Source organism: Gymnoscopelus braueri (assembly GCF_963280865.1).
Source record: "Gymnoscopelus braueri genome assembly, chromosome: 6".
NCBI lineage: Eukaryota > Metazoa > Chordata > Actinopteri > Myctophiformes > Myctophidae > Gymnoscopelus > Gymnoscopelus braueri.
Window position 1 is genome coordinate 30323409 of NC_137607.1, and position 25907 is coordinate 30349315.

The 25907-nt window shown below is 42.6% G+C and overlaps 2 protein-coding genes across 2 annotated transcripts in view; both read left to right on the forward strand.

Annotated features, from left to right (window-relative positions):
* Positions 1–1757: 1757 nt before the first annotated feature.
* naprt (nicotinate phosphoribosyltransferase) lies at positions 1758–14427 on the forward strand. Its single transcript, XM_080431730.1, has 13 exons — positions 1758–2032; positions 4307–4434; positions 4532–4614; positions 5017–5147; positions 5229–5344; positions 6316–6512; positions 9058–9198; positions 9528–9612; positions 9716–9796; positions 9949–10051; positions 10720–10877; positions 12966–13073; positions 13195–14427. The coding sequence occupies exons 1-13, from the start codon at positions 1780–1782 to the stop codon at positions 13279–13281; spliced, it is 1671 nt and encodes a 556-aa protein (XP_080287856.1). The 5' UTR covers positions 1758–1779; the 3' UTR covers positions 13282–14427.
* Positions 14428–16104: 1677 nt separating this feature from the next.
* The window catches only part of LOC308087673 (1-phosphatidylinositol 4,5-bisphosphate phosphodiesterase gamma-1-like), a 35801-nt gene continuing 25998 nt past the window's right edge, over positions 16105–25907 (forward strand). Inside the window, exons 1-2 of the mRNA XM_080431729.1 lie at positions 16105–17485; positions 24221–24370. Of these exons, the coding sequence (XP_080287855.1) occupies positions 17215–17485; positions 24221–24370 (421 nt within the window). The 5' untranslated portion in view covers positions 16105–17214. The remainder of the gene's footprint in view (positions 17486–24220; positions 24371–25907) is intronic.

Consider the following 25907-nt stretch of genomic DNA (forward strand, 5'->3'; position numbering starts at 1 on the left):
ATTACAGAGTTGGAGAGGGAGGAATTGGACATTATTGCGCACATAAAAACATGTAACATAACATGTAAAAAGCAGGCGACAAATGTGCAAATAATAATTACAGAGCTTGACTTTTTACAGAGCTCGATTTTATATTTACAATGCTGATTTTTTTGTGTGATCACAGTACAGAATACGACTGACGAATGCCTAATATTTGCGACGTTAATAAATATACGACTGACGAATGCCTAATATTTGCGACGTTAATAAATATACGACTGACGAATGCCTAATATTTGCGAGGTTCAATATAAATACGACTGACGAATGCAAAATATTTGCGAGGTTAGAAAAAATCTTTGCAGATAATAAAGTCCAATATTATCTTCCATACAGTACAGTTGGTGTCCCACCCATTTGACCACATAAGCGGTCACTCAGATGGGTGGGCCGCATGCATTTTCAGAGCATGATTATTTTAATGGTAATGATCAATCAATTGATTGTGCCCCGGCTTGGATCAATGGAGCTAACGTAGTACAGCCCACTGTAAGTTCATATTTATCAGTAACAAAAAACAAAAAAAAATTTAAAGACATGAAATACACAATTTCTTTACATTTTTTTCTAAATATTGTTATCATTAAAATCTTAGTGTTTTGCCAATATTGGGTGCCCACTGGCAATATCCTCACGGCCCACAGGTTGGGTATCGCTGATGTATGGTGTATTTCATATAAGATATTTCACTGCAGGTACCCTGGGATGAACATAGGGCAAGGATCTCAAGCTCATCCTGGGGGCCTCTAATCATCCTGTCAATTAAGATGGCCACCTCAAGTGTCAAAGGGATATTCTAATTTCAAACATGTTTAACGTCGACTCAGGCTTCTGTGAACAACCCAGACAGTTTTTAAGTTGCTTGATTCAGTATTTAGATATTTGATATTCATTTTAACAGACACCCCCCCCCCTTCCTATATAAACCCATTGTAACTTCAAGCTCCATTTTAACCACGTTAGATTCATTGAAAACACCCATCCTTGGTTCTGGTGACTAATATTGTCCTTCTAATGCGTGTGGAGATAGTGTTTTTTCAATTACTTAAAAAAAGGGGGGGGGGGGATGATTTCTTTTTATAATAATGAAAAGATTTAATACAATTATAGATATACCAAGTCACGCCCCCCTTGCTGTCAATGTTGCCACTCACTATAGGAAGGGGGCGTCTATCTGTTAAAATGAATATCAAATATCTAAATACTGAATCAGCAACTTAAAAACTTTCTGGGGTGTTCAATAAAGCCCAAGTAGACGTTAAAATAACCCCAAACATGTTTTGAAAGTGAAATATCCCTTTAAGAAGTTCAGTGGTTCAGCTGCCTTTATACTTTTTTTTAAAACATTTTTGTAGTTTCTCAACTTAATACTATACAGACAGCTGGCAGCTGGGAGTTTGCATTTCAATACTGAAGTGGAATTTGTGTGTGTAATTGTTGGAATATGCTACTAAACATTAAAAACCTGTCTTCCAAAAACACAGATGAAGTTGTAGTCGTTTTTAAATAAATATACCGCGTCCAGTGTGAGAAACTGTAATGACCCGCAACAATTGTTGCGGGCCATTACAGTTTCTCACACTGGTGACATGCGTCAATGACAGGGAATAATACTATTCCCTGTCATTGACGCATGTTTGTCACCAGTAGACTACCAGAGAGGGGCGCCTGGGGGGAAAAAAACTGCAAGTCCCAGAGATCTCGGCAGTCGGCACCAGTACAACTTGGACGGAGAACATGGCAGCGCCGTCCGGACAGGCAGCATGTGAGAGCTCCATGGAGCGGTCCATCAGGGACCGGGTGCCCCCGCTCCTCACGGACCTCTACCAGTTCACCATGGCGTATGCCTACTGGCGAGCTGCCAGGCACAACGAGCCGGCCGTGTTCGAGTTGTACTTCAGGGACAACCCGTTCGGCGGCGGCTTCTCTCTGTTCTCCGGGCTGCACGACTGTCTGCTGTTCGTGCGGACCTTCAGGTTCACGGATGAAGGTGAGGGGCTTTGCGTTCACTGCCCACGATCCACAGTGTGAGATAATAATATATTATAAAGTAGATTAATCAACAGAAGTCTTCTTTTTTTTTCTTCAAACGTTTAACGTGGTCTATTATATATTCCTCCTGTCCACTTGTCGTAGACTGTAGTCTACAATGCATGTTGCGCAAGGAGTTTGCCTTCAACCTCAGGGACATTCTATGAATATCTCAGAGTGTTTGGTAATGTCAAATGCCGTAAGATATCTGGGTGAACTTTACAGTGAGTCACTGCTGAACTTCACGGGATGACATGACAGACGACTATAATCTTAACTCTGTGTCATCAGTGGTGTAAAGTAACTAAGTACATTTACTCAAGTGCTGTAATTTTGAGGTATTTTTGCTATAGCCTACTGGAGTATTTCCAATTTTCAGTGCTTTTACTTTTACTCCACTACATCTCAGAGGCAAATGTTGTACTTTTTATTCCACTACAATTATTAGAAAGCTAGAGTTACTAGTTGGCCTACTTTGTAGATTTGAATTATTATTACAAAACATACATTAACCACTTCAGCCCTATTTAAACTTCTTAAGACTTCTTTCTTTTAACTTTTAATTCTGGACTTTTACTTGTAACAGAGTATTTCTACATTGCAGTATTGATACATTTATTTAAGTAAGAAATGTTAGTACATTTACCACCACTGAGTGTCATCATCACCCACAGACATGCTTATTGTTTAAATAAGTAGTAGTACTTTGAGTGAATTGACAGATAACAAGTCTATGTTCCCACTGTCTGTGTAGTGTACCCAATGTTCTTTTGTGACCATGTTTGCTATTTCTGTGATTTATTTATCTCTATAAATAACTTATTAATAAATACTGAACTTCCACATTACACTGTGATGTGGAAATTCAACAATGTTACCACCTCGACCACCTTTTCTCATACTTTGGTTCTCAAACTTTTTCATGCCAAGGACCCCCAAATTGATATATATTTGGCTGCGGACCCCCATCTGAAAATGCTTTGTGCCAGGGACCCCCAGAAGGGAAGATTTGTGTAAAAAATATATATAATTTATGCAACATTTTCCAATACTATCAAGATGTGTTTTTAAATATTCAAAAATAGCAGTTGTACAAGCTCGCAGTTGTGAGCTTGTATATCTGCTATTTTTTAACAGCCCGATTTTGCTGGGGACCCCCTGGAACCCCCCAAGGACCCCTGGGGGTCCCTGGACGCCACTTTGAGAACCACTGCTGTAGGCTATAACAGTAGTGCTTATAGTCGGTTCAAGGACAGGACAGGACATATAGATAACTCATGAAGCCTAAACAAACATCACATTGTAGGCCTATTGATTCTGGTAATCATAGCCATTTTGTAACTACATAGACTGCATGGTGAATTTGACTTTCTCTTGTAAAGAGGTGGTGGAGTGCGTGTGGTGTTATTTGTACCTTTGACACCATTTGTACTTTTTTCTTTGATGAATTGAGTCCAAAGGACCCCAATGGAAACAAGCCATAGTGCTTTCTTGGGTTTAAAATCCTCTTAACAGACCTTGTATTGAACTGTACTTCCCTGTGCTTGTCTTTGCAAACCGTTAATAAAGTATTCAATCAATCAAAAGACAATATAGCCAACTATGGCCTCAAATGATGACATTTCAGCTGCGTCATAGTCTCCAGGACACTGCCCACTAGCCAAAGAAAATTGTGTTTTCCAACTCAGTGTTTCCTGGTCTAATGAGATTAGGTGCAGATTATTAGCTTTCAGCTCTCTTACTATTAAATGTGTACTCACTCAGGCCTCCGTGAGGGAGTCGGCGTGTGTGACAGACGCACGTGGTTGTGACTGCATGTGTGTGTGGTGGGGTTGTTTGACACGTTGTGAGCTTGTAGATAGTCTATTTTTGCCAAGCCGGTGGTTTTATACAAGCTGGACGTATGTATGTATGTGATTTATGATGGAAAAGTGCTGTGAGTGTATTGTGGGTGGCGGCGGCTCAGGACTCGAGGTGGAGCGGCCGTCTTCCCCCGGCTCCTCCTGGCTGCCTGTCGGAAGTGTCCTTGAGCAAGACACTGAACTCCTAACTGCTCCAGATGAGCAGGTTGGCGCCTTGCATGGTTTCCTCCGCCATTGGCGTGTGAATGGGTAATTTGTGAGCCCGAAGTTTGTGAGCCCGAAGTGCATTGTAAAGTACTTTGAAGGGTCGGAAAGACTTTACCATAATGTGTTCCTGGTTGCCCTGTCTGGGTAAATCTGTCTTCATTCAGATGTGGAGTACCTGCGTTCGGTCCTGCCCCCTGCCACTGACCCTGCCTTCTTCACATTCCTGCGAGGACTGGACTGTTCTGGGGTCACAATCCACGCTGTCCCTGAGGGAACCGTGGTGTTTGCTAGGGTGAGCTGCAGTGCTGGCATCATGGGTCATGCAGTGTGGTGTCAAAGGTCACAGGCTGGTCACAGGTCCGATCTGTTATGTTTGTGATCACATGCAGGTGCCTCTGATGGAGGTGGCAGGTCCTCTGGCGGTGGTTCAGCTGTTGGAAACCAGCCTGCTGTGTCTGGTCAACTATGCCAGGTTTGCACACAGATATACTTTTACAGACAGGTTATTATATAAACAGTTTCCATCTCTATTAGGTACATAACCTCATAATTTTCTCTCATGCTCCAGACCAGTACCATATCTGTCTCTCACACACACATTCGCTCTCTCACTCTGTCTATCCTCTCTATCACTCTCTCTGTCTCGATTTGGAAAAGATTTAAGCACATCCCACACCTTTTCCTGTAATCAACGGTGCTTCCAAAAACCTGTTTCATAAGAGGAAGATGAGACTAAGCAAACATGATCACCTAACTAACCACACCTTAATCTCTTAGTTCTCTCTCACTCTTCCTCTTGCTCTCTCTTGCTCTCTCTCAATCTTCTCCCCCTCTCTTCTTTCATTCTCGGTTACCCCTTTTCCTCTTCTTTCAGCCTGGTGTGCAGTAATGCCGCCCGCTTCCGTCTGGCAGCGGGCCCCAGGAGAAAGCTGCTGGAGATGGGGCTCCGGAGAGCTCAGGGCCCAGATGGCGGCCTCACCGCTTCGCGCTACACACACATCGGAGGTGAACAAGACACAGGCACGTCACAGACAGTATATACTGTATATACACACTTATAGGGTGCCACTGTGATCTGTCCTCCAGGTTTCGATCTCACCAGTAACGTTCAGGCCGGTTTCCTGTTTGGGATTCCCGTAGCAGGCACCATGGCACATTCCTTCGTCACCTCCTTCTCTTCCCTGGAAGAAGTTTGGCCACAGGTGATCCTCTTGTCCCCTCCCCGATCGTTCACAAAAGTCCGAAATGAGTATCGACTGCTCTGTACAGTCAAGCTTTATTCCTCAGATTATTCAAACGACACAACACCAAGTAATTTATGGTTAACTACATGAATACATGAATCCCTATTCTTGAAAATAGCCAGTCTACAAGCTCACAGCCCCTCGTGTTGTGAACTCGTAGATCAGCTATTTGTGACAGAGAGATTTGATGTAGAGGAATAAAAGGAGGGAGCCTATTATAGATTCCCGGGGACTCTAGTCAATGAAGCATTTAGGGCAGTGGTAGGCAACAAGTGGCCCGCCAGCGATAATATCTGGCCCGACAAATAATTTTGTAAATAATTTACAATAGCTGACTGACAGTTCAGGTAGGATATGGACAGCAATAGCTTTGAATTGATGAAATCAGGTATGATTAACAAATTGTTCTATTTCCATTATTTGAATGTTATGTTTTCACCTCTTGAGACTTTTGGATGAAAAACTCCTCTCACGTTTAGAAAACACACCAAAGCTGTGTTTCACATTCCTTAAATGATACATTGTTTCTCTCCATTCTAAGAGACCTTGAACCATGAAAGAGCTCTTGTTTGAAAAGGAGTACTCTCTGTCTCCAGATAAAATGTTCACTAAATATCCTCTGAGTGAAACATTCAAGGATGACGCCTGCACAAAAAGGATTACATAAGCATTTCTGTCTGCACCTGTAACATTTCATTCCACATGCAATTGTTATACCACATCTTTATGTAGTAACTTTTATAACAATACAGTTATTATATGGTTGTTTGTTGCAAGTTCCAGGTCCTAAATTAGCCATTGATTGTGTTCTGGCCCACCATCTAATGTCTTTGAAAAAGTTTGGCCCGAGGCCAAACTTACTTGCCGACCCCTGATTTAGGGTTTATGTTTAAGATGGTTTGTACTTTTCCCTTTGTCCAACCGATCAGACTTTGGTGCCTGCAAACGGGGACTCGGACCCAGTCGACCTCATCTCACTGACCAAGGGCTGGCTGGGTCGCGTGTGCAAGCTGCTGGGGGCGGAGCCTGGGAAGATCCGCGAGGGCGAGCTGGCTGCCTTCCTGTCCTACGCTATCGCCTATCCACACAACTTCCTGACCGTCATTGATAGCTACAGCGTCAGTTGGTAATCACGCTCATGTTTATGAGTGAATTAATATAAGCTGTTGCAAGTTCACAAAGCTCGCAAATCTGTTTTCTAGAATAATTTAGCTTGTCATGGTACTGTTGGTACGATAAAGATGATGAGGAGATACTGCAACTAATGACAGCATCAGAAATGACATGCTCTAACACAGTGGTTCTCAAAGTAGGGTCCAGGGACCCTGAATGGTCATTGAGGGGGTTCCAGGGGTCCCCAGCAAAATTATGAAGTTTAACCATTTGAGTCCTATTTTCTACTTCCTCACAAATAGCCAATTTACAAGCATACGACGCATTGTGAGCATGTAGATGTGCTATTTTCAACACAAAAAAAATACTTTGAAAAATGTTGAATATAATAACATGACCAAACTAGGGATGCCAGATTGAAAGGGGTTGATTTCACCATTATTTCACTGGTAGCGAAAGAGACAATGTATAAGAGTGACTATTCGGATCATAGATTTCACTGTCTCCACCTACAGTATGGACAGTTGTAGAATTCTGTACTAAATCTAATCTAACAAGACGCATCTTCTCTTATGGGGGTCCTTGACACTAAAATCTGAAAAATGGTGGTCTGCACTCTGCAGCCTAAAGGTGACTCTCCATCAAACAGACTACAACAGACTGCAACAGACTGGTTGTCGGTTGGCAAAAGTTGGCATTTTAGTTCAGCACAAACTGTCAGCCGATGTGCCCATTGATGTGCTAATGCTTTATAGCTGAAATGCTGGCCTAGCAGTGTTGCCAGGTCTGCTTATTGTAAGCGACTTTGGGCTTGTTTCCCTGCAAAGTCGCTGGTAAATAGGGATGTTCCCAGCGTTTTTTCTTCACTGACGTGCAGTGGTGTAAAGTAACTAAGTACATTTACTCAAGTACTGTACTTAAGTAAAAGTTTGAGGTACTTTTACTTTACTGGAGTATTTCCAATTGTCTTGCATACTTTTACTTCTCTACTCCACTACATCTCAGTGGCAAATATTGTAACCTACTTTTACTCCACTACAATTATTAGACATTTTTAGTTACTAGTTACTTTGCGGATATAAATCATTACATTATAAAACATACATTAATCACTTTAGCCCTATTTTATACCTAGGCTATTTGAAAATAGCCGATCTACAAGCTCACAACGCGTCGCATTGAGACATTTTGTGATCTTGTAGATCTTCTATTTTCAAACATTTTAGTACTTTTACTTTTGGTACTTTAAGTACATTTTGATACCAATACTTTAGTACTTTTACTCAAGTAAATTTTGAATTCCAGACTTTTACTTGTAACAGACTCAGTACATCTACATTGCAGTATTGATACTTTTACTTGAGTACTTTTTCCACCACTGCTGACATGTACACAAAAAAATGTTTAAACGGTTATTCGAATAATCAAGAATAAATAAATAAATAAATGTATTGAAATTAACATCCAGAAAATCGGTGCGATGGAAACCTAGCTTAATATGTCTCGATTGTGGGGTCCTTGACACGGCCGCGGCACCAGGACAGGGCCCACCCATTTCCAGCTCTAGAGAGATTTTGAAAACCCGGTCTTGTTGCCCCCCCCCGTCCATTTCCTGTCTTGTGTGCCAATAACGCGTCACGGTCAGCCCCACATGGTGCCGTCAAGTGAATTGTCCGCTCTCACAGAGTGCTGCCACTGTGATTAATGGGCCATTACATAACAATGGAATGCTGGGCATTAATTCACCTCCTCAACAACACCCTCAGTCTACAGAATCCTAGCTACACAAACAAAATCAAATGAGCCACCAAAAGAGACATAAGAAGACATTTTCCGTGTCCATTATTTCTTATTATTACAGAATGATGTGTTGAATGTGTGTTCTTGCTCTTGGCTAGTTAGTCAGTTATTTGTTATTATTAATGTTTACTGTTTTCCCTTGGAGTTGGACTATTTTGGGTATTTGCCTGTTTTGATGTATCAATCAGGCTGTCTGGAAGTACTATTCATGAGGATTCATGATGAACGATGTTAAACATGCTTGAATTTGGTCGGTACTCACCCGTATAGAGTATTATGTTGTGCTGTCTTATGTGCACCTGGGCACCATTTCAGGCCTAATAATAATGTGTTGAATCCATGTGCACTTTGCGCTTTCCCAAGGCTGCCTAAATGAGGAAATCCCGCACAATTATGGATTTGAATTATTTGGACTGAACTGTCCGGAAATGTTTGAGAACCACAGTTCTAACAAACAAACAGCCCAAGTGCCAACACTTTGCTAAAATGTATAAGCAGCATCATTGACATCAAGTCATTAGTCTGTGTAGTAAGTAAGTAATAGAGAGAGTTAGTGGTCTCCCAGTTGAAGGCTGTGCACTACAGTCTTGCTTTACGTACTAGTTTCTTTCCACAAAGCTCAGATAAATAAAGTTTCCAGCATCGCTCTAGTTTCATAACATAAATGAATGGGGAAAGACCTGAGTCCAAAATTAGACGATGACAACAAGTTCCAGTCTTAGTTAAATGAATGACTGCCTATCTGATTGACCCTGCAGTAGTGGCCTGCTGAACTTCTGTGCAGTGGCCCTGGCCCTGTTTGAGCTCGGCTACGAGCCCCAGGGAGTCCGTCTGGACAGCGGGGACCTCTGCAGGCAGTCGGTGGACGTACGGAACGCCTTCAAACTCTGCGGCAAGCAGTGAGTAAGGGGGTGTGTGTGTGTGTGTGTGTGTCTAACACCCTGCAGCCTACAGTAAGTTCTGATTATCCACTTTCAATCTGTCTCATTTTGAAAAGGTTAAAAAATAAATAATAATAATTATAATTTTTTTAATTAAATTCACAAATAGCAGCTCTACAAGCTCACAATGCATTGCAATGTGACTTAAGATGGGCTATTCGCTATTCATTATACAACAAAGTTCATACGGCTTAAGTGGTTAATGCTTGCCAGAGGTTTACTAAAGTTGCATCCCCTAATATACTCCCCCTTGTATCGTATTTCCCCCCGTTCTCTCAATCCCACAGATTTTCCATCTCAGGTTTCCCATCGCTGAAAATCGTCGGCACCAATAACATCTCAGAGCAAACTATGATAGAACTCAACAAGAAGGTAAGAGCCAGGAACATCGTTTGTGTTGCCATCCCTCATGAACGAAGCCTGGTCTTACCTTTTTCACTTTTTCTTGATATGACTTGTCTTGCCTGTGTTTCAGGATAATGAGATTGACGTGATCGGCGTGGGAACACACCTGGTCACTTGCACGAGACAGCCTTCACTCGGTTGTGTCTACAAAGTAATGCTTTTAATACACAAGAACGTAACACAACTTCAATCTCTTTCACACTGTCCCCAATCCATACTCACTACTTGTATTACTCTAGTGTTTGTATGGCCTCTGTCCCTCTCTATCCCTTGCGCGCACGTGTGTGTGTGTGTGTGTGTTAGTTGGTGGAGGTGAGAGGCAGCCCCAGGATGAAGTTCAGTGAGGAAACGGAGAAGAGCACCGTTCCTGGGAGAAAATCTGTCTATCGCCTGCTAGACACTGAGGGTGAGAGTTAATTTTCACTGCCTGGTTTACTAACTGTCCCAACTCTCTTCAATAATTTGTCTATAATAGTCAATGTAGTAGATTTCATATTTTACTAGGCAAGTTTAAAAAAGAAACTAAAAGAAAACGTGCCATGCTTTATAGCAGACAAAATAGAGACCACTGCTCTGGAATGTGCTCATTTGGTCCAATTTTGTGGTTTGGTTTGCCAGTAAAATGGTTTCAGTAAAATGTTTAATTAGTCCCTTTTTCCTACCCTCCATAAATCTATATGATTTAACTAATGTTACAGCTTCTCTTGAACAGATTAAGAAGTAAAGTTGAGCAGGAAATTCCTTTTGTTATCTCATAGTTGGCATTGGCCAGATAAACACATTGAGATCAAAACTTAATATTTGATAAATGTTCAGAGGAATGACTAAACTTGCAGTTTACCAGTCCTACCACCAGAACAGAACAGAACGGAGATTAGATCAGAAGGGACGTGGGCTGTATCCAGGGTACAGCTATACTAGGCTAGTGTATCTACCAATTAATAACTCATTATCACTTCATATTTTATGTTTAATATTACCATGCCAGCAACCCATCAAGATTCTGATTCCCAGTCTCCTTCTGTCCCTCTCTTTCTCTCTTCTCCTCTGCTCTATCATTTTATTTCTCTGCAGGCCATCCATTCCTGGACCTGCTGTGCCTGGCAGAGGAGCCTGTTCCCAAAGCAGGCGTCACAATGAGCTGTTTCCCCCTGGGACGGGATGACGCCTGTCAGTCAGTCACCCCAGCTCAGGTCACCTGTCTGCGCAAGGATGTTTTAATCAAAGGACAGGTGAGGGCTGATTAAACACAGAAACACATTATTGACTGTTGTCATTATACACCGTCCCCCAGTGTGACTGTGTTGAAATACGGCCTCAGAGAGGACAAACTATAATACAGTGCCATGGCATTTTCAGAAGAGTTAGCATTAATAGACCTTATAGTAAAGTTATGGCTATATGGAGACGAGTGGCGACAATGGTGGGCAGCAACAACGTACATTTACTTGAGAACTGTACTTAACTACATTTTTGATGTATCTGTACTTTACTTGAGTATTTTTGGATACTTCTGACTTTCACTCCACTACATTTCAAAGACAAACATTGTACTTTTGACTCTACTATATTTCTAGGAGTGGAAAAAGTACATTATGAATTAACCAATTAAGCCCCAAAGTGAAAATAGCAGATCCATCAAGCTCACGAGACGCGTTGTGATGCGATGCATTGTGAGCTTGTAGATTAGCTATTTTCACTATTATTATTTCACTCTTATTATTGATATGAGATTTCTAGATAAGATTTCTGTAAAATCTTCAAAATGTCAATACAGCAATGCATTGATATAAAAAAATGAATACTTAAAGGGATATTTCACTTTCAAAAAAACTTTTGGTCATTTTATCGTCTACTCAGGCTTTTGTGAGCCCCCCAGACCATTTAAAAAAAAAAATGTTATTGTATATAATTTTTTTCATTTTCCAAAAGAATATAAAAAATTAATGAGAAAATGTATTGAAAAAACAGGCCCCCTCGCATATTAGGAGGGCAGGTTGAGTCACCAGAACCAAGGACGGGTGTTTTTGTTGAATCTAACATCTTAAAAATGGAGTTTGAAGTTATAAAGGGTTTGTATAGATGGGTTTCCGCGCAACGTCATCACAGAGCAGAGTGCGCAATCTGCGCATGCTTGGGGTAGAACGAACCGGAAGCGCCCTTCACTCTGTTGTTTTGTTCGGGATTTAGATAGGCATAATGCTGCTATTATAGGCATAATAGGCATAATGCTGCTATTATATACAAACAGATCCAACTTCCGACAAATCATTTTTATTGAGTAAAGAAGATATTACAAACTGCATAATTTAATCTACTTTCATTAAACCCGGTGAAGACCATTTCTTTTATGAATGTACAATGGCCAGAGCTGCTTCGGGTAATAGCGCCCTCTACAGGCTCATCCCTCCACTGCGCGCGCATCATCCTCTCATGTTTACAAACAGGAAACCCATCTATAGGAAGGGGGCGTGTCTGATAAAATGAATATCAAATATCTAAATACTGAATCAAGCAACTTAACTCATTTAGTGCCACTGGACGTAAAATACGTCCAATGTAATAAGCCCTGTGCCACAGGACGTAAAATACGTCCAAAAAAAGAAGAAGAAATCATTCTTTTTTTTTTTTGAATTTTTTTTTCAGAACCCAAGATATGATGATTTGAAAATGTTCTGCTTCATTCACTTCTTGTTTAACTTATTACTGAAAAAGGCTGTATCTCGGCTCCTAAGCACTTTTTTTTTACAATGAATTTTGGATGTGGCACTGAATGTTTTTTTTTACAATGAATTTTGGCCAGTGGCACTGAATGAGTTAAAAACGGTCTGGGTGGCTCACAAAAGCCTGAGTAGACGATAAAATGACCAAACGTTTTTTTGAAAGTGAAATATCGCTTTAAGTATTTTTTGAAAGCATGTTCTTTTGAATACTAAAGGCAAGTAACCCAGTACTTTAACTCAAGTAGAATTTTGAATGAGCAACTTTCACTTCGTGATATTTCTCTATTTCCTATTTTGTCTCATCTGTTTATGAAAGTAGGTAGCTGATATACTGCACTTTTACTTTAGCGCTAGGTATACTCTTGTTTGCTTATTTTAGAAGAGAATGCACTTAAATGCTTCTGGTGATTAGTAGTTTTGTTCCCTACCTATGTTGAATGCACTTATTGCAAGTCGCTTTGGATAAAAGCGTCTGCTAAATGACTGTAATGTAATGTGATATTTGACCAGGGGTATCTATAAACTCAAGTGCTGGGGTTGAGTACTTTGTCCAGCACTGAATATTGCAAACTGTTGTATGTATGTTGTACTTTCTAGATCACTCACCCTCTATGCAGTGCTGCTGAAACTAAGGAGAAAGTCCAGAGTTCCCTCCAGAACCTGAATCCTCGACACAAGAGACTGCAGGAGCCAGACTCTTACACGGTGAGTTTCTCTTATACACGCACACGCACGCACACGCACACGCACACACACACACAGGCCACACTCTCTGCTTTGTTTGAAATAAAATAAAGGGATATTTTCTTTCCCATCTTTCCACTAGGTGGCAGCGTCAGAGAATCTTCATAACCTGATCATGGCCATCCGGGGAGGCAGCTGCAACAACAGCAACTTTCTACTGGCTAACTGAAAGAGACATTTTTAACACGATTAATGTTATTGTCATCTCTGAAGTTCATGCCATTGGGTGGACACTTTTGTTCATGCATTTCTTTTTTCTTTTCATTTTTTTTGTATGAATGGCCCCAGTGCATATTGAACTTCTCTAGCCCTGTCAGTAAAGCAGTATTATTGCCATATTCTAGCCTTTGAGCTGCACAGGATATTACTGTACACAACTACAGTAAAACCAAGTACATCAACACCTCTGTGCCTGGCTAACCAAAGAGGAGTAACTATAAAATGCGGTGAAACGAAAAGAAGCATGAGACGATGAAAGAAAGATATCTAAAACACTCTTTTAAGCATTATTTTAAATTTGCCACTATCCTTTTAACTATCAGATTGATTTATAGATGGATTCACATACGTATGTTACCACATGATTATACACGAGCAAAATGCAGTACCTTGTACTTCCTACACTGAAAAGGAATGTACGTAAGCAGTGTTGTCAGTGAGTCGTATTGCTATCAAGTGACCTTCAACCCTTGCTTCTTTGAGATTAGCTAGGCAGGACAAGTCAGTTCAACCTAACCTAATAACTATAAATTGAGTATCAACAGTGTTGTATTGTTGGCTGCTGAAGAAAAATATATTTTTGTTGCTCTCCCCCCCCCCCCCCTCAGTTTATCATCATGTGCAGGGGTCATAACGATTTTTATGTTTATAAAAAATGAACTTCTGCCAGTTAAAACCCCTCTGTATCATGACCAATTTTGCACACTGCCTTAACCAGTATTATACCACATAATAGCTAGATTTGGATAGTGGTGTCTACCGTTTATGGGTTCGTTGGCAGTAACTTGGTTGTGTTGTGTCATTTTAATCCAGAGATTTGATTGAATTAGTTCAGTGCGTGTCTCATACAACACATCTTGTTGTTCTTGTCTGTCACTTTCCATTACATAAGTGTTCTTGTAATTGAAAGCAGTCGAAGTCTGCATTTAGTTTCAAGTTGATGACACTAAAAAAGAAATAAGATGAGACTGAATAATGCTAGAGGCAACACCATTTTGTGTTGTTCACCCTTGGCGAACAGGTGTGTGTGTGTTTGTAAACTATACATGTATGAGAGACATATCATTATTTGATAAATTGTAATTTCACTGTACAATGTGTCCTGTTACCATTACAAGGCTCTTTCCATTTCACCTCAACTCTGTCGAGGAACAGCTGACCCTCCATCCCACCCCAACGCCCCCACTCCTGTACTCCTCCACCCAAGGAGGACACTGGGATGGGTTTCCTTGAATTGTGATTGGCTGTGTGCTGGCCAGTAGTAACAACAGCGCAGAGACACCCAGGCAGGCAATAGCCAGTTGAAAATAGCCAACCTACAAGTTCACAACATGTTGCATCCGCGACGTGTTGTGAGCTTGTAGGTCTGCTGTTTTCCACGCGCGACACCGGTGTGCAACGTAGCATAATTTAGGACATATGGAGCTGATTAGCCATAGCAAGGCTGTGATGTCATCCGTGACTGCTTTCTATCACTCCAGCGCATAACACGGAGATGAAGCTCAAAGTGTTGACTTGGGTCATCGTGTTGTTAACCATTTATAAAACCATTTTGACTTATGCCCGATGTGACCCACAATTTTTGACAATTTTGATATATATATATATATATATATATATATACTGTACACACACACACACACACACACACACACACACACACGGAAATGTGATATAATGACATGCCCAAAGTAAGGATGCCAGGTTGAAAGTTCAGTATTCTCCTCTTTGTGACTATAGTTATTGTGCATTTTTGAGATACACAGGACAGGAGTAGGTCTAAAAGCAGTGGTGGAAAGTAACTTTCTAGTACATGTACTCAAGTACTGTACTTAAGTACTATTTTGAGGTATTGGTACTTGAGTATTTACAACTTCCAATACTTTTACTTTTACTACTCTACTACATCTCAGAGACAAATATTGCACTTTTACGCCACTACAATTATTTGAAAACTTTATTTACTTTGTAGATTTTGATTATTACAAAACATGCATTACCCACTTCAGCCCTATATACATTTCGGCCATTTGAAAATAGACGATCTACATGCTCACAATACGTTGCAATGCATTGGGTGAGCTTGTAGAACTACAATTTTCAGAAGTTTTTTTTTGCATTTGAATACTTGAAATGGGACATTCTGCATAATGAGTGCTTTTACTTTTGGTACTTTAAGTACATTTTTATGCCAATACTTTTATACTTTTACTCAAGTACATTTTGAATTCCGGACTTTTACTTGTAACAGAGTATTTCGACTTTGCCGTATTGATACTTCTATTAAGTAAAACATTTGAGTACTTTTCCCACCACTGTCTAAAAGGGAGAAAGAACAAATGACTATTTTGAAGATTAATACTTGAGTCTTTATTAAAAGTGCCTCTTTTTATTCTGTTGAACCGTCCAAGGGTTTTGTGTGATTGCTTGAGCTGATATGCTTCTGTTCTGCTATTCTGCTCATCTGGCCTTTCAGTGACCTGAAGCCCTCCTGACCCTTGACATCAATTCGATCAGCGGTGTAGTGTGTGTGTGTGGTGTGTTGTGGGGGGGGGGGGGGGCGCTGCAGCTCTCATCGAGGCCCGTGGAGGTCGCTATTTACTCGTCATCCCTCCTCTGTTCTCAGCAGTTCCCTCCTCCACTCATCTTTCCTATAGACAGAGAGGAGGGGATCACAGAGAGAAAGAGAGGGGGGACGTGAGAGAGAGGGAGGAGAAAGTAGAGAGAGAGAGGGAGAGCGAGAGAGAGCGAACGAGAGCGAGCGAGCGAAGGAGAGAGATCTACTCGAGCTTTTCCGGTCTGCTAGCCCTATAGTTTCCTCTCAGGACCCTTCAGGCTCTCTAGCAGCCAGCAGGAGGGACGCGCAGGCTGTCTGCCCAGGCGAGGATTCGCGGCTTGAGATATTATTGGGTGATGACAATAGCGGCATAAATAATATACTATAGCATACGTGTGTGTAATCATTTGGTGTCCTCCGTCCTCACGCCGAGTCTGTTCTTACGGGCTGTATGCATGGTGTCGGCGGCGTGTGCTTGGGAATGTCTCCGTCCTAGAGCGGGATGGTTGGACCGGTGGGAACGCACAGGGCTCCGGGTCGAGTCCCATCCACAGCGAGCGCCTGTGTCCATACGCTTCTTCCATAACATCACCACCGCTCCATTGCACACACCTCCACCGTTACAATCGGGTGCTGCTCGTCCGACCTAACTCTATGCGTCCGACTCGTTATTACATAAACCCCAGTGTCTTTCTTTGACTTCATCTCCAGGCGAGGGAACGACAGGGGGATTTATTTGGTGGGTGTTCGTGTAGTAGTCTACTGTCTCCACCAGGCTGAGGAGGTGCTGCTGGTGGTGGTGTACTGTAGCAGACAGACATCGGCCTGGGCCAGACTGGACTATATAGCAGCTGGTTGTCATGGACTGAATGACCAAGGGCCGGCAGCAGGGCAAGAAGGGTGGAAACCTACATTCAGCGGTGATGAGAAGACCAACTCCCCCTCCAAGTGGATCTCGTCGCTGGTGTGCTGCCAGAAGCATCTGGAAAGGATAACACGGGGATACACTTCCCCCCAGAAGACTGGAGAAGAATTCACATCTCAAGACAATCTCAGCTTTTACTTTTTTTTATGACTGCTGACTTATGTATTTTACTGTGCAATTACATGGTTTTAACTACACTGGCACACTAATTGGCCGCTTGCCACTGTGGCATAATTTGAGGTCATGATCAGATTACTTGGCACCAGTGACTTGGGGATGTTGGATAATTTTTGCCCTCAGTGCATGAGTTGCCCAATGCTCAACAGTTAAATGACCGCCATCCTTTCCTGACAACCTGAACAAAACACCAATTCTGCGAGGCCTTTCCCTGTGCAGTGAAGATGTGTGCTGCCAGGTTTGGTGTGAGCCTCAACGGTTGTGCCGAGGAGGCCACAAATGGCCTCGGAGCCATGGGGGGGCTGGCCACAGCCACCCGAATGCTGGACTGGACGGAGGCTGGACCCCGCATCCTCCACAGCCTGGAGATGGGCACGGTGATGACTGTCTTCTACCAGAAGAAGTCCCAGAGGCCCGAGAGAAGAACCTTCCAAATAAGGCAGGACACGCGACAGATAGTGTGGAGCCGCAACCCTGACAAAATAGAGGGCGAGAGTGAGTATAAAATAAATCACATGTTGTCCTAACAGTGCACCCCCTCATCCCACACCCCCTCATCTCACACCCCCTCATCTCACACACCCCCACAGGCACATAGAGCCAAAGGGCTAAGCGGCCAGCTGTGGTCTCATGGAGTTGAGCTCATCTGTCCTTACTCCTTACTCCTTACCCAACATTCAGATTTAGTTTCAGTCATAGACATTCTAATCATAGTTATTGGTTGCATTAGAACACTGATATATGACAGAATGTTGTTTTGCTTTTTCTTGAATAAAATGATTGTCAATTGTCATGAGTTATACATACTGTAATGATATGTGCTAGGCCTGACATAACATGACGTGTGTGTGTGTGTGTGTGTGTGTGTGTGTGTGTGTGTGTGTGTGTGTGTGTGTGCACGTGCACGCGCTTGTGAGAGAGTGATACAGAACATCCGGTGTACGGGTGGGCTTGTTTGTTTGCGTGTCTGTCTTGTTCGCGCGTCTGCATTCAGTATGCACACTTGGCATGATGTAGCATCTCTCGCATGGCCAGGGCCAAGCTACCGTATACAGCAGGCAGCCAGCAGCAGTCACACCCCACACCCCCCCCCCCCCACGCCAGAGTCCCCCGGCTGTCACGGTCTCCTCAGCAGCAGACAGACAGATCATGACCCTCTGCTTCCTCTGTGTCAGCCTCCTTATAGCTGAGTCTCCGTAAGATCCTAAACCAATGCTCTGGATTCTGCTGTGGAGCTTGCATGCATGCTGGCCGTTTCCCCAGTGGACTTATGACTCCGCACCACCACAGTTTACCGCCAGTCTCTCGATGTACCGACAGGCTGGCCGACTGGACAGACCGTCTGTTGGCTGTGGGCTCCTGTAAAGACTGGCTGGAGTGGAGTCAAGTGGCGGCGGTGATACTTTGACATTGCTGTTACTGTGCTGTTTGACATTGTCTTGGTGGAGCAGTGGCGTTCTGTCGATCTGTTCTGTGTGTCTGTCTGGGGCGTGGAGGCTTTTGTCTGGGCCCTGGATTTTGTGGCCCGAGGGAGGGATTGGTAGCTACAATGGCTGTTAATGCAGTGAAAAAACCCACTGCACTCACGGAACGGCATGATAGGGTTTCCTACCGTCTGCCACATGTTATTCCATCTCCGTGGCTTGGGATGCACATCACCGCCTTAAGGGTGATTTATACTTAGTTGAGCACTGGTGCCGCACACCGAAAATAGCCGATCTGCAAGCTCACAACGCACTGCAGCGTGCCACGCTGTGAGCTTGTAAATCGGCTATGTTTGGTGTGCGACACGGCGTGCAAACCAAGTATACATCCGGCATGACTACTTACAGATGAAATGGGTATATTCAGAGGTGTGTGTGTGTGTGTGTGTGTGTGTGTGTGTGTGTGTGTGTGTGTGTGTGTGTGTGTGTGTGTGTGTGTGTGTGTGTGTGTGTGTGTGTGTGTGTGTGTGTGTGTGTGTGTGTGTGTGTGTGTGTGTTTATGCATTTCCTTCCTTCCCCGGAGCTGAATGTGATGCTGGGATATAATATTTTCTTTGACACCTGAGACTGAAATATACACTTGTTTTCTCAGCTTATCCCATTCCTTCACTTTGTCTGTTTGCTCTCTCCGGTAACCATCCCCCCCAACCCCTCCACCCCCTCGCTCAGTAAGAGGTGTGTGTGTGTGGGGGGGGGGGGGGGGGGGTGGGGGGGGGGGGCGGTCTAAGAGCCACTCCACACATCTAGGCCGTGTTTTTGCTTAAGAGCCTAGTCAATTATTTATCTATGATCGTAAACCACACAAACCATACCACTGCTAATCCAGGATTGCCTGTGTGTGTGCGTGCGTGCTTGTGTGTTTCTACACAATCGTACACACACACACACACACACACACACACACACACACACACACACACACACACACACACACACACACACACCGCCTTCCTCCCCCTCTCCCTGTCTCATTCCCAATCTATGTGATAATATTGATGATTAAACCTATCTGCTCCCAGTCCCACCCGTTCCCACATTTTCTGCCACCTCTGTCCTCTCTCACCACCTTTCTTGTTGCTTCTAAATCTTCAGCCTGTCATATGCTCTGTCTGTCATTGTCTCTCTATGTGTACAGTTGAATGCTTCAAGGTTGTGTTGTGTTGTGTTTTGAGTTTTTGTCCACCAACTTAGTCATATCGGGCGGACACACACACACACACACACACACACACACACACACACACACACACACACACACACACACACACACACACACACACACACACACACACACACACACACACACACACACACACACACACACCCTTCCTCTAGACCTTCCATCCTCCCCCTTCTTTTCCTTCCTTTGTTTTGGGCAGTTTTTTTGGTGTTTATTTTCTTTGTTATTATAATTTCTTCTACTGTTTACTTTAGACTTTCTTCATCGGAACCTTGTGGATAGGCCAGTGCATTGGCTGATCCCGGTATGCATCATTAGTCTACACACACGCACGCACACACGCACACACACACACACACGTGCACACACACACACAAACACACCGCTGCCGTTGTTCTCTGAGATGAGCAGCACTTGGGCAAACACTGAAGGTATCAACCCCCGAGGCACAGGAAGTTCAGGGTTATCAGGGAGCGTCCCACTTCCTGCCTCAGATTGAAGAACCCAGCTCGGGAAAACAAAAGGCTCCGGCGTCTCTCGAGCAGAAGGGGCGAAAAAAATAAATCAAACAATGGGGGCATGGATTGGACACCAAGCCCTGTGTGCACACAAGGCAGTGGATGTCTGCACAAGCTTGTACAGTATATCCATACCTCAACCCGTTTAGACCTGAGGCCAATTCTTTAAAAACTTCTTCTAAATCCTGACCTAAGTTTTCTGAAAAACTTAAAATGTTTATTCAAAAAGTTAAAAAAATAAAGTATGTTGCTATATATACTCTACTGTATATAGCAACAACTACACGCAGAGGTGTTCCCGGCTTGAAAGGTATAACAACGTATAGTATCCCTGTCATTCACAAGCCTCAATATTCAACTCCTCAACTAGTGTTAATATATATTTTGAGCCCTATTTTATACTTCATCGTACGATCGTGCCATGTGAGCTTGTAGATCTGCTATTCCTGAATTATGATTGTTTTATTGTTTTTAAGAATTTCACCTCTAAATGACATGGCCCAAAGAAAGGGATGCCAGGTTGAAATTGGTTTGTATGACTATAGTCACACCACTTACCTTAGCTTATGTTTTCATGATTCAAGATAACTTCTCACATGTCTTTTTCTATTTTTGATCTTTCCTTACGTATTGTTTCTTTAGGCTAGCGGTAGAAAAGCTGAGATGGGCACAGGCAATGTAGGGGTATCACAGGAGATGAAAGGGTTTGTATATGTAATTATACCATTATACCATCAACAGGGACTACTAGTTCTCTTATTGCTTTCTACCCTTTATTACATCAAATCTGCAAACAGATCCCAGCCATCTGGCGTGCCGTGATGTCACCGGCAACAGTTTGTTTTCAAGTGAGTACAACTACACTGTAATTATCAACGCTTGGTGGTTGAGGTTAGCGGTGCGCACACTGCTGGCCTACAGGAACATTCAGTGATTTGTACCGCGTAACACCACCCTGGCGCCGTGCACTCTGTGCCACGGCCCGATGTCGAGGGGAAAAAAGTTGCTGCCTCACTGGCATTCACTTAATAGTGGGAGTATGCCATAAGCTGAGCAGGTACTGAGGTTGTACCATAACACTGCATTCCACGGCGGTCTCCTGCGTGGTGTTGGCGGGTGATGAGTTGGGGTGCAAGAGTTAATCGAACTAATCGATTTGGTTGATTATGAAAAAAATATCAAGTAATAAAATAATTTTAATTTTTTTTTTTTTTTTTTACCTTTGTTTTCTTACACAAAAAAATACAATAGTAAAAATAGCAGATCTACAAGCTCACAATACCTTGCAATGGAACGCATTGTGAGCTTGTAGATAGGCTATTTTCACTATGTTTACGCAACACCGTTGTGTGAAGAAGTATAAGGTAGGGCTTGAATCGTTAATCAGACAATCAGTCAATGGAAATAACTATTTGATCTATAATTGTTTTTTTCAACAAATATAAAAAAAAACACACTTCTTGGTTAACCAAAAAGGTTTGCGATAGAAGAACCTCTAAGGAGATTCACATTAGACCTGTAATCCACAGCAATGTTGTGGGTCTTCATCTCCAATCTGTTAACAGGCTAGACAGGGATGAAAGAGAGAGAGGGATTAGGGTGTGAGTGTGTCTCTCAACTCTGTATGCTGCTGTACATATGTCTTTTTCTAGTCCTCTCTTCCCCCTTCTCTCTAGTTGTGTCTTTGTGGTGTGTTGTTGATCACCCCCGCAAGCATAAGGGGGGAAAAAAGAGAGGGGTGGGGGTGGTGGTTATCGTGAGCGAAGCGTGACTTTTGGCGGGCATGCCTGTTCACTTTTTATTGTCCCACTTCCAGACTAAATGACAGGAAGCAATAAAGGGCGAGACAAACGCACGCAAAAACAAAATCAGAACTGGTTTTGTTGGGTTTTTGTATTCAGCTTTAGGAGGATGTCGTGTCAAGTTTATAGCTTGTGGCTTATCCGTCGGGAGCACGTGTTTGTGTTGTTTACTCTTCCAAGCGTTTAATTTCTAAGTCCTGTACAAAGGGATTTCTATCCAGTACCTTTTTCAAGAGAACAAAACATGATCTTTGAATGAAAATTCCCTTTGGCAAACAGAGCTCTACGTCGACATCAAACGGAGACCAGGCGGTTGCACTCAGTCTGGGCCAGACTCTGCGCTTGGTGTCTGACTGTGCTTTGTGAGGTTTGCATCTCATTGACTGTGTGTGTGTGTGTGTGTGTGTGTGTGTGTGTGTGTGTGTGTGTGTGTGTGTGTGTGTGTGTGTGTGTGTGTGTGTGTGTGGACCGGCGCTGAGCCGACTCACAGTAAAAAAAGGGCTACGGACAGACACATCTCCATCTGAGTATAATAATCTGGTTCTCTATTAATCCTGTGCCAAATCTGCCCCCTGTCATCTCGGCACACTTCAGGCCAAGATATAAACCAGATTTCTCGTTAACTGCCCGTCCACTGTTTGATACAATCTCATATATAACCTGCTGAGGGTGGCTAACTTTAGCTCCTGAGGATGGCTAACTTTAACCAGATACAGAAAAGTAGAGAGGCTTGGCTATTGCTTTTGGGTATTGTTCTCTACAGTACATTGTACTACTCTACACTGCACTACACTACAGTTGTGTAGACTACACCAGTGATTCTCAAACCTTTTCATGTCAAGGACCCCCAAAATGATATGTATTTGGCTGCGGACCCCCATCTCAAAATATTTAGTTCCAGGGACCCCCAGAAGCAAAGATTTGCTTTAAAAAATATATATATTCAAAGATTATGCAAAGATTTGCACAGATTTGCACAGATTTACACTACACTACACTACACTACACTACACTACACTACACTACACTACACTACACTACACTACACTACACTACACTAAAGAGAGATACAAAGATTTCTTTCCCTTCAGGCTATTAGAGCACTGAGCAATCAATCAAAAGCCAGGTCGAATATCTTCCATCTGTAAAGACCCTCTTTCTCACAACAGAGACCACAAGACACATGTACACAGTTTACCCTAAGTTGCATTATGTATATGTTTTTGCATGTATATTCAGATTTCACTGCACATACTTATACGAGTTAGTGACAAATACAAGCTTATGAATATTGAATCTTCTCGCTGTTTGGTTTTTGAGATTATAGAGAAGAGAATCTGTTATGATGATACCTGCGTGATGCTGCTCCTCATGTGCGTGATGCTGCTCAATTACAAAACCAGTTAGGATTTTACTCCTGTAGTGTAAGCCTATATCTTTATGGGTCTATTTGCCTGCCTGCTTGCTATTTCTGTAATAGTGGATAGTATTTACCTTTTATACGTAAATATACAATCTCTCCCTCCCTCCTCTCTCTCTCTCTCTCTCTCTCTCTCTCTCTCTCTCTCTCTCTCTCTCTCTCTCTCTCTCTCTCTCTCTCTCTCTCTGTGCTTTATTGCTCCTTGAGTAGTCTCATCAAATTGTAACATCTTTGGAAGTGAATTGAAAGAAAATATTAGAAATGTGAAATTCATTTCAGTTCAAGTGTGTGGGCCCCAGTAGGCCTGTGTTTGGTTTATTCATGCCAGAACTGTGTGTGTGTGTGTGTGTGTGTGTGTGTGTGTGTGTGTGTGTGCGTGTGCGTGCGTGTGTACTTTTCCGTGTATTTGCTAAAGACATCTGCTAAGTAAGTCAATAGGAATAGGTTTTCTTTGCGGGTGTGTCAGCTGTGTGGTGACACTGCACGAGTCCAGAGTTTACATCATACTCTGTGGTCTGTTACCCCGACATAGCCGGTCTCTATTAAGACTGTACTGTATGTGTGTGTGTGTGTGTGTGTGTGTGTGGCAGTGAAGGCTGCAGCTGAAGCATTCTGCAAGAGAGACCTTTGGCCCGTTGTCCTGAGCGTCTTGCGGCTGACAGCTGATAGGTTTATGTGTGCGTGCGTGTGTGCACATATGTGCACAGTTCCTTGGCAGTGAGGTTTCTGCAGGGTTATGCATGTACACCATGCTAAAGGCAGATTTATGCCGTGCATATTTTGTATTCATGCAACCCTATCCCTCCTTCCCCTCCTCCTCTTCTAGTTGACATACGGGAGATCAGGGAGCTGCGGTTGGGAAAAGGCTCCCGGGATTTTGAGCGCTATCCGGAGGAGGCTCGTAAACTGGACTCCGCCCTCTGCTTCATTGTGCTGTACGGACTGGAATTTCGCCTCAAGACCCTCAGTGTGGCTGGTCAGTATGAGCACACACTGTGTAAATCCTCAAGGGGTGCAACTGTGCAATAAAAATCAATTTCATTAGAATAATGTATTTGGGGGATTGAACTTTTGTTATTTAATTATATTTTTATAGTTAAAAAAATATATATATTATACAGTACCATACATGGACTGTAAAGTCTGCAACAGTTAACCACTCTCGACCTGGCATGCCTATTCTTTGTCATTATAAGACAGTATTTGTACAAATATATGTTGGTGGTTATAAATCCCCATCTGTCTTCACCTCACACTGGTGTCACCCTGCACCTCTAAATGTTTTGCCTATTATATCGTACATTAATATCTGTGAATTCAAGGCCTTTTTTAATGCACGTTATCCTTACTCTCTCTCTCCTATAAATCACTGTTGGGTGAATTCAGGCAACAAGACAACATAGTTGGTCCTATGAAACCCTTGCAATTAGGGCTGCACAATTAATAGAAAGTAATGGAAAATCATAATATTAGATTTCACAATTATATAATCATGAAACTTGGTAATGAATTCGAGCATCTTATTTGGTCAGCTTTTGCTCCTTGCCTTTGTCTCCTCACAATTTACCCAAGGATTAACAGCCAGAACATTGTACAACCCATGTCTCCATCCATAAACAATACAATCACAGAGACCAGTAGAAAAGTGTGCTCTGCGGAGCGCAGATATCCACCTGCCATTGCTTTTTAAACAAACTTCTTTTAGTAGGCTAAAGAGGTGTAAAACTCCTGGCATGGTGCAGCTATAGTTATACTTATATTTGGCTTTTGTTGAGATTGTATTAGTGCTCTCTCTCTCTCACTCTATCTCTTCTTACATCACCTTCATTGAAATGTGGGACATTGTTGTGTTCATGCCGCATGCGGGATGCAGGACAAATGTTCCATCTTCAAGGTTCAAGGTTGAAGGTTGTTCTTTATTGTTACATCTTGTGTACAGGTACATAAGAGTAAAACATATTTTGGTTCGGCTTCCTTCAGACAATGCAGCAGCATAAAATAAGAATAAAAAACAGTAAAAAGATCAAAAAAAGATTGTAAGTGCAAAAGTATCTTCGATACTGTCCTTAAAAATGCAGGACCAGTGGTCACCCTAGCTTTTACCTGAGGCCATGTCTCTGTATCTCTGTGTATCTGTGTTGCAGGCCGCGTGCACACACGCATGTGGCATATGTCACATGTCACAATGTCACAATGTCTCTCTGAGTGTGGTGGTGTGCACTGGGCACGTACGTACGCACATAAGCATGTCATAGTTAACCATGGTCGCGATGTGTGTCTGTGTTTTTGTACACATAGACACAGTGACAGACAGACACACAGGGGTGAAAATATAATCTCTTGCCTGGCGGAGATAACAACATATTATTTGACCAAATATATGACACAGAGTACAATGTAACAGCAAAATAATTACAAATATTTTTTAATCATTTTTTTCCACTGACAATTATCATCATCATCATCAATTATCATGATTGCAGTATTCAGCTAAATAATCTGGATTGTCATTT

Excerpts from the sequence above, each read along its gene's own strand:
- naprt (XM_080431730.1), top strand. The coding sequence starts at position 1,780 with ATGGCAGCGCCGTCCGGACAGGCAGCATGTGAGAGCTCCATGGAGCGG. Across the intron at positions 9,613-9,715 it reads TGATAGAACTCAACAAGAAG|GATAATGAGATTGACGTGAT; the intron begins GTAAGAGCCAGG and ends CCTGTGTTTCAG. Across the intron at positions 9,797-9,948 it reads CACTCGGTTGTGTCTACAAA|TTGGTGGAGGTGAGAGGCAG; the intron begins GTAATGCTTTTA and ends TGTGTGTGTTAG.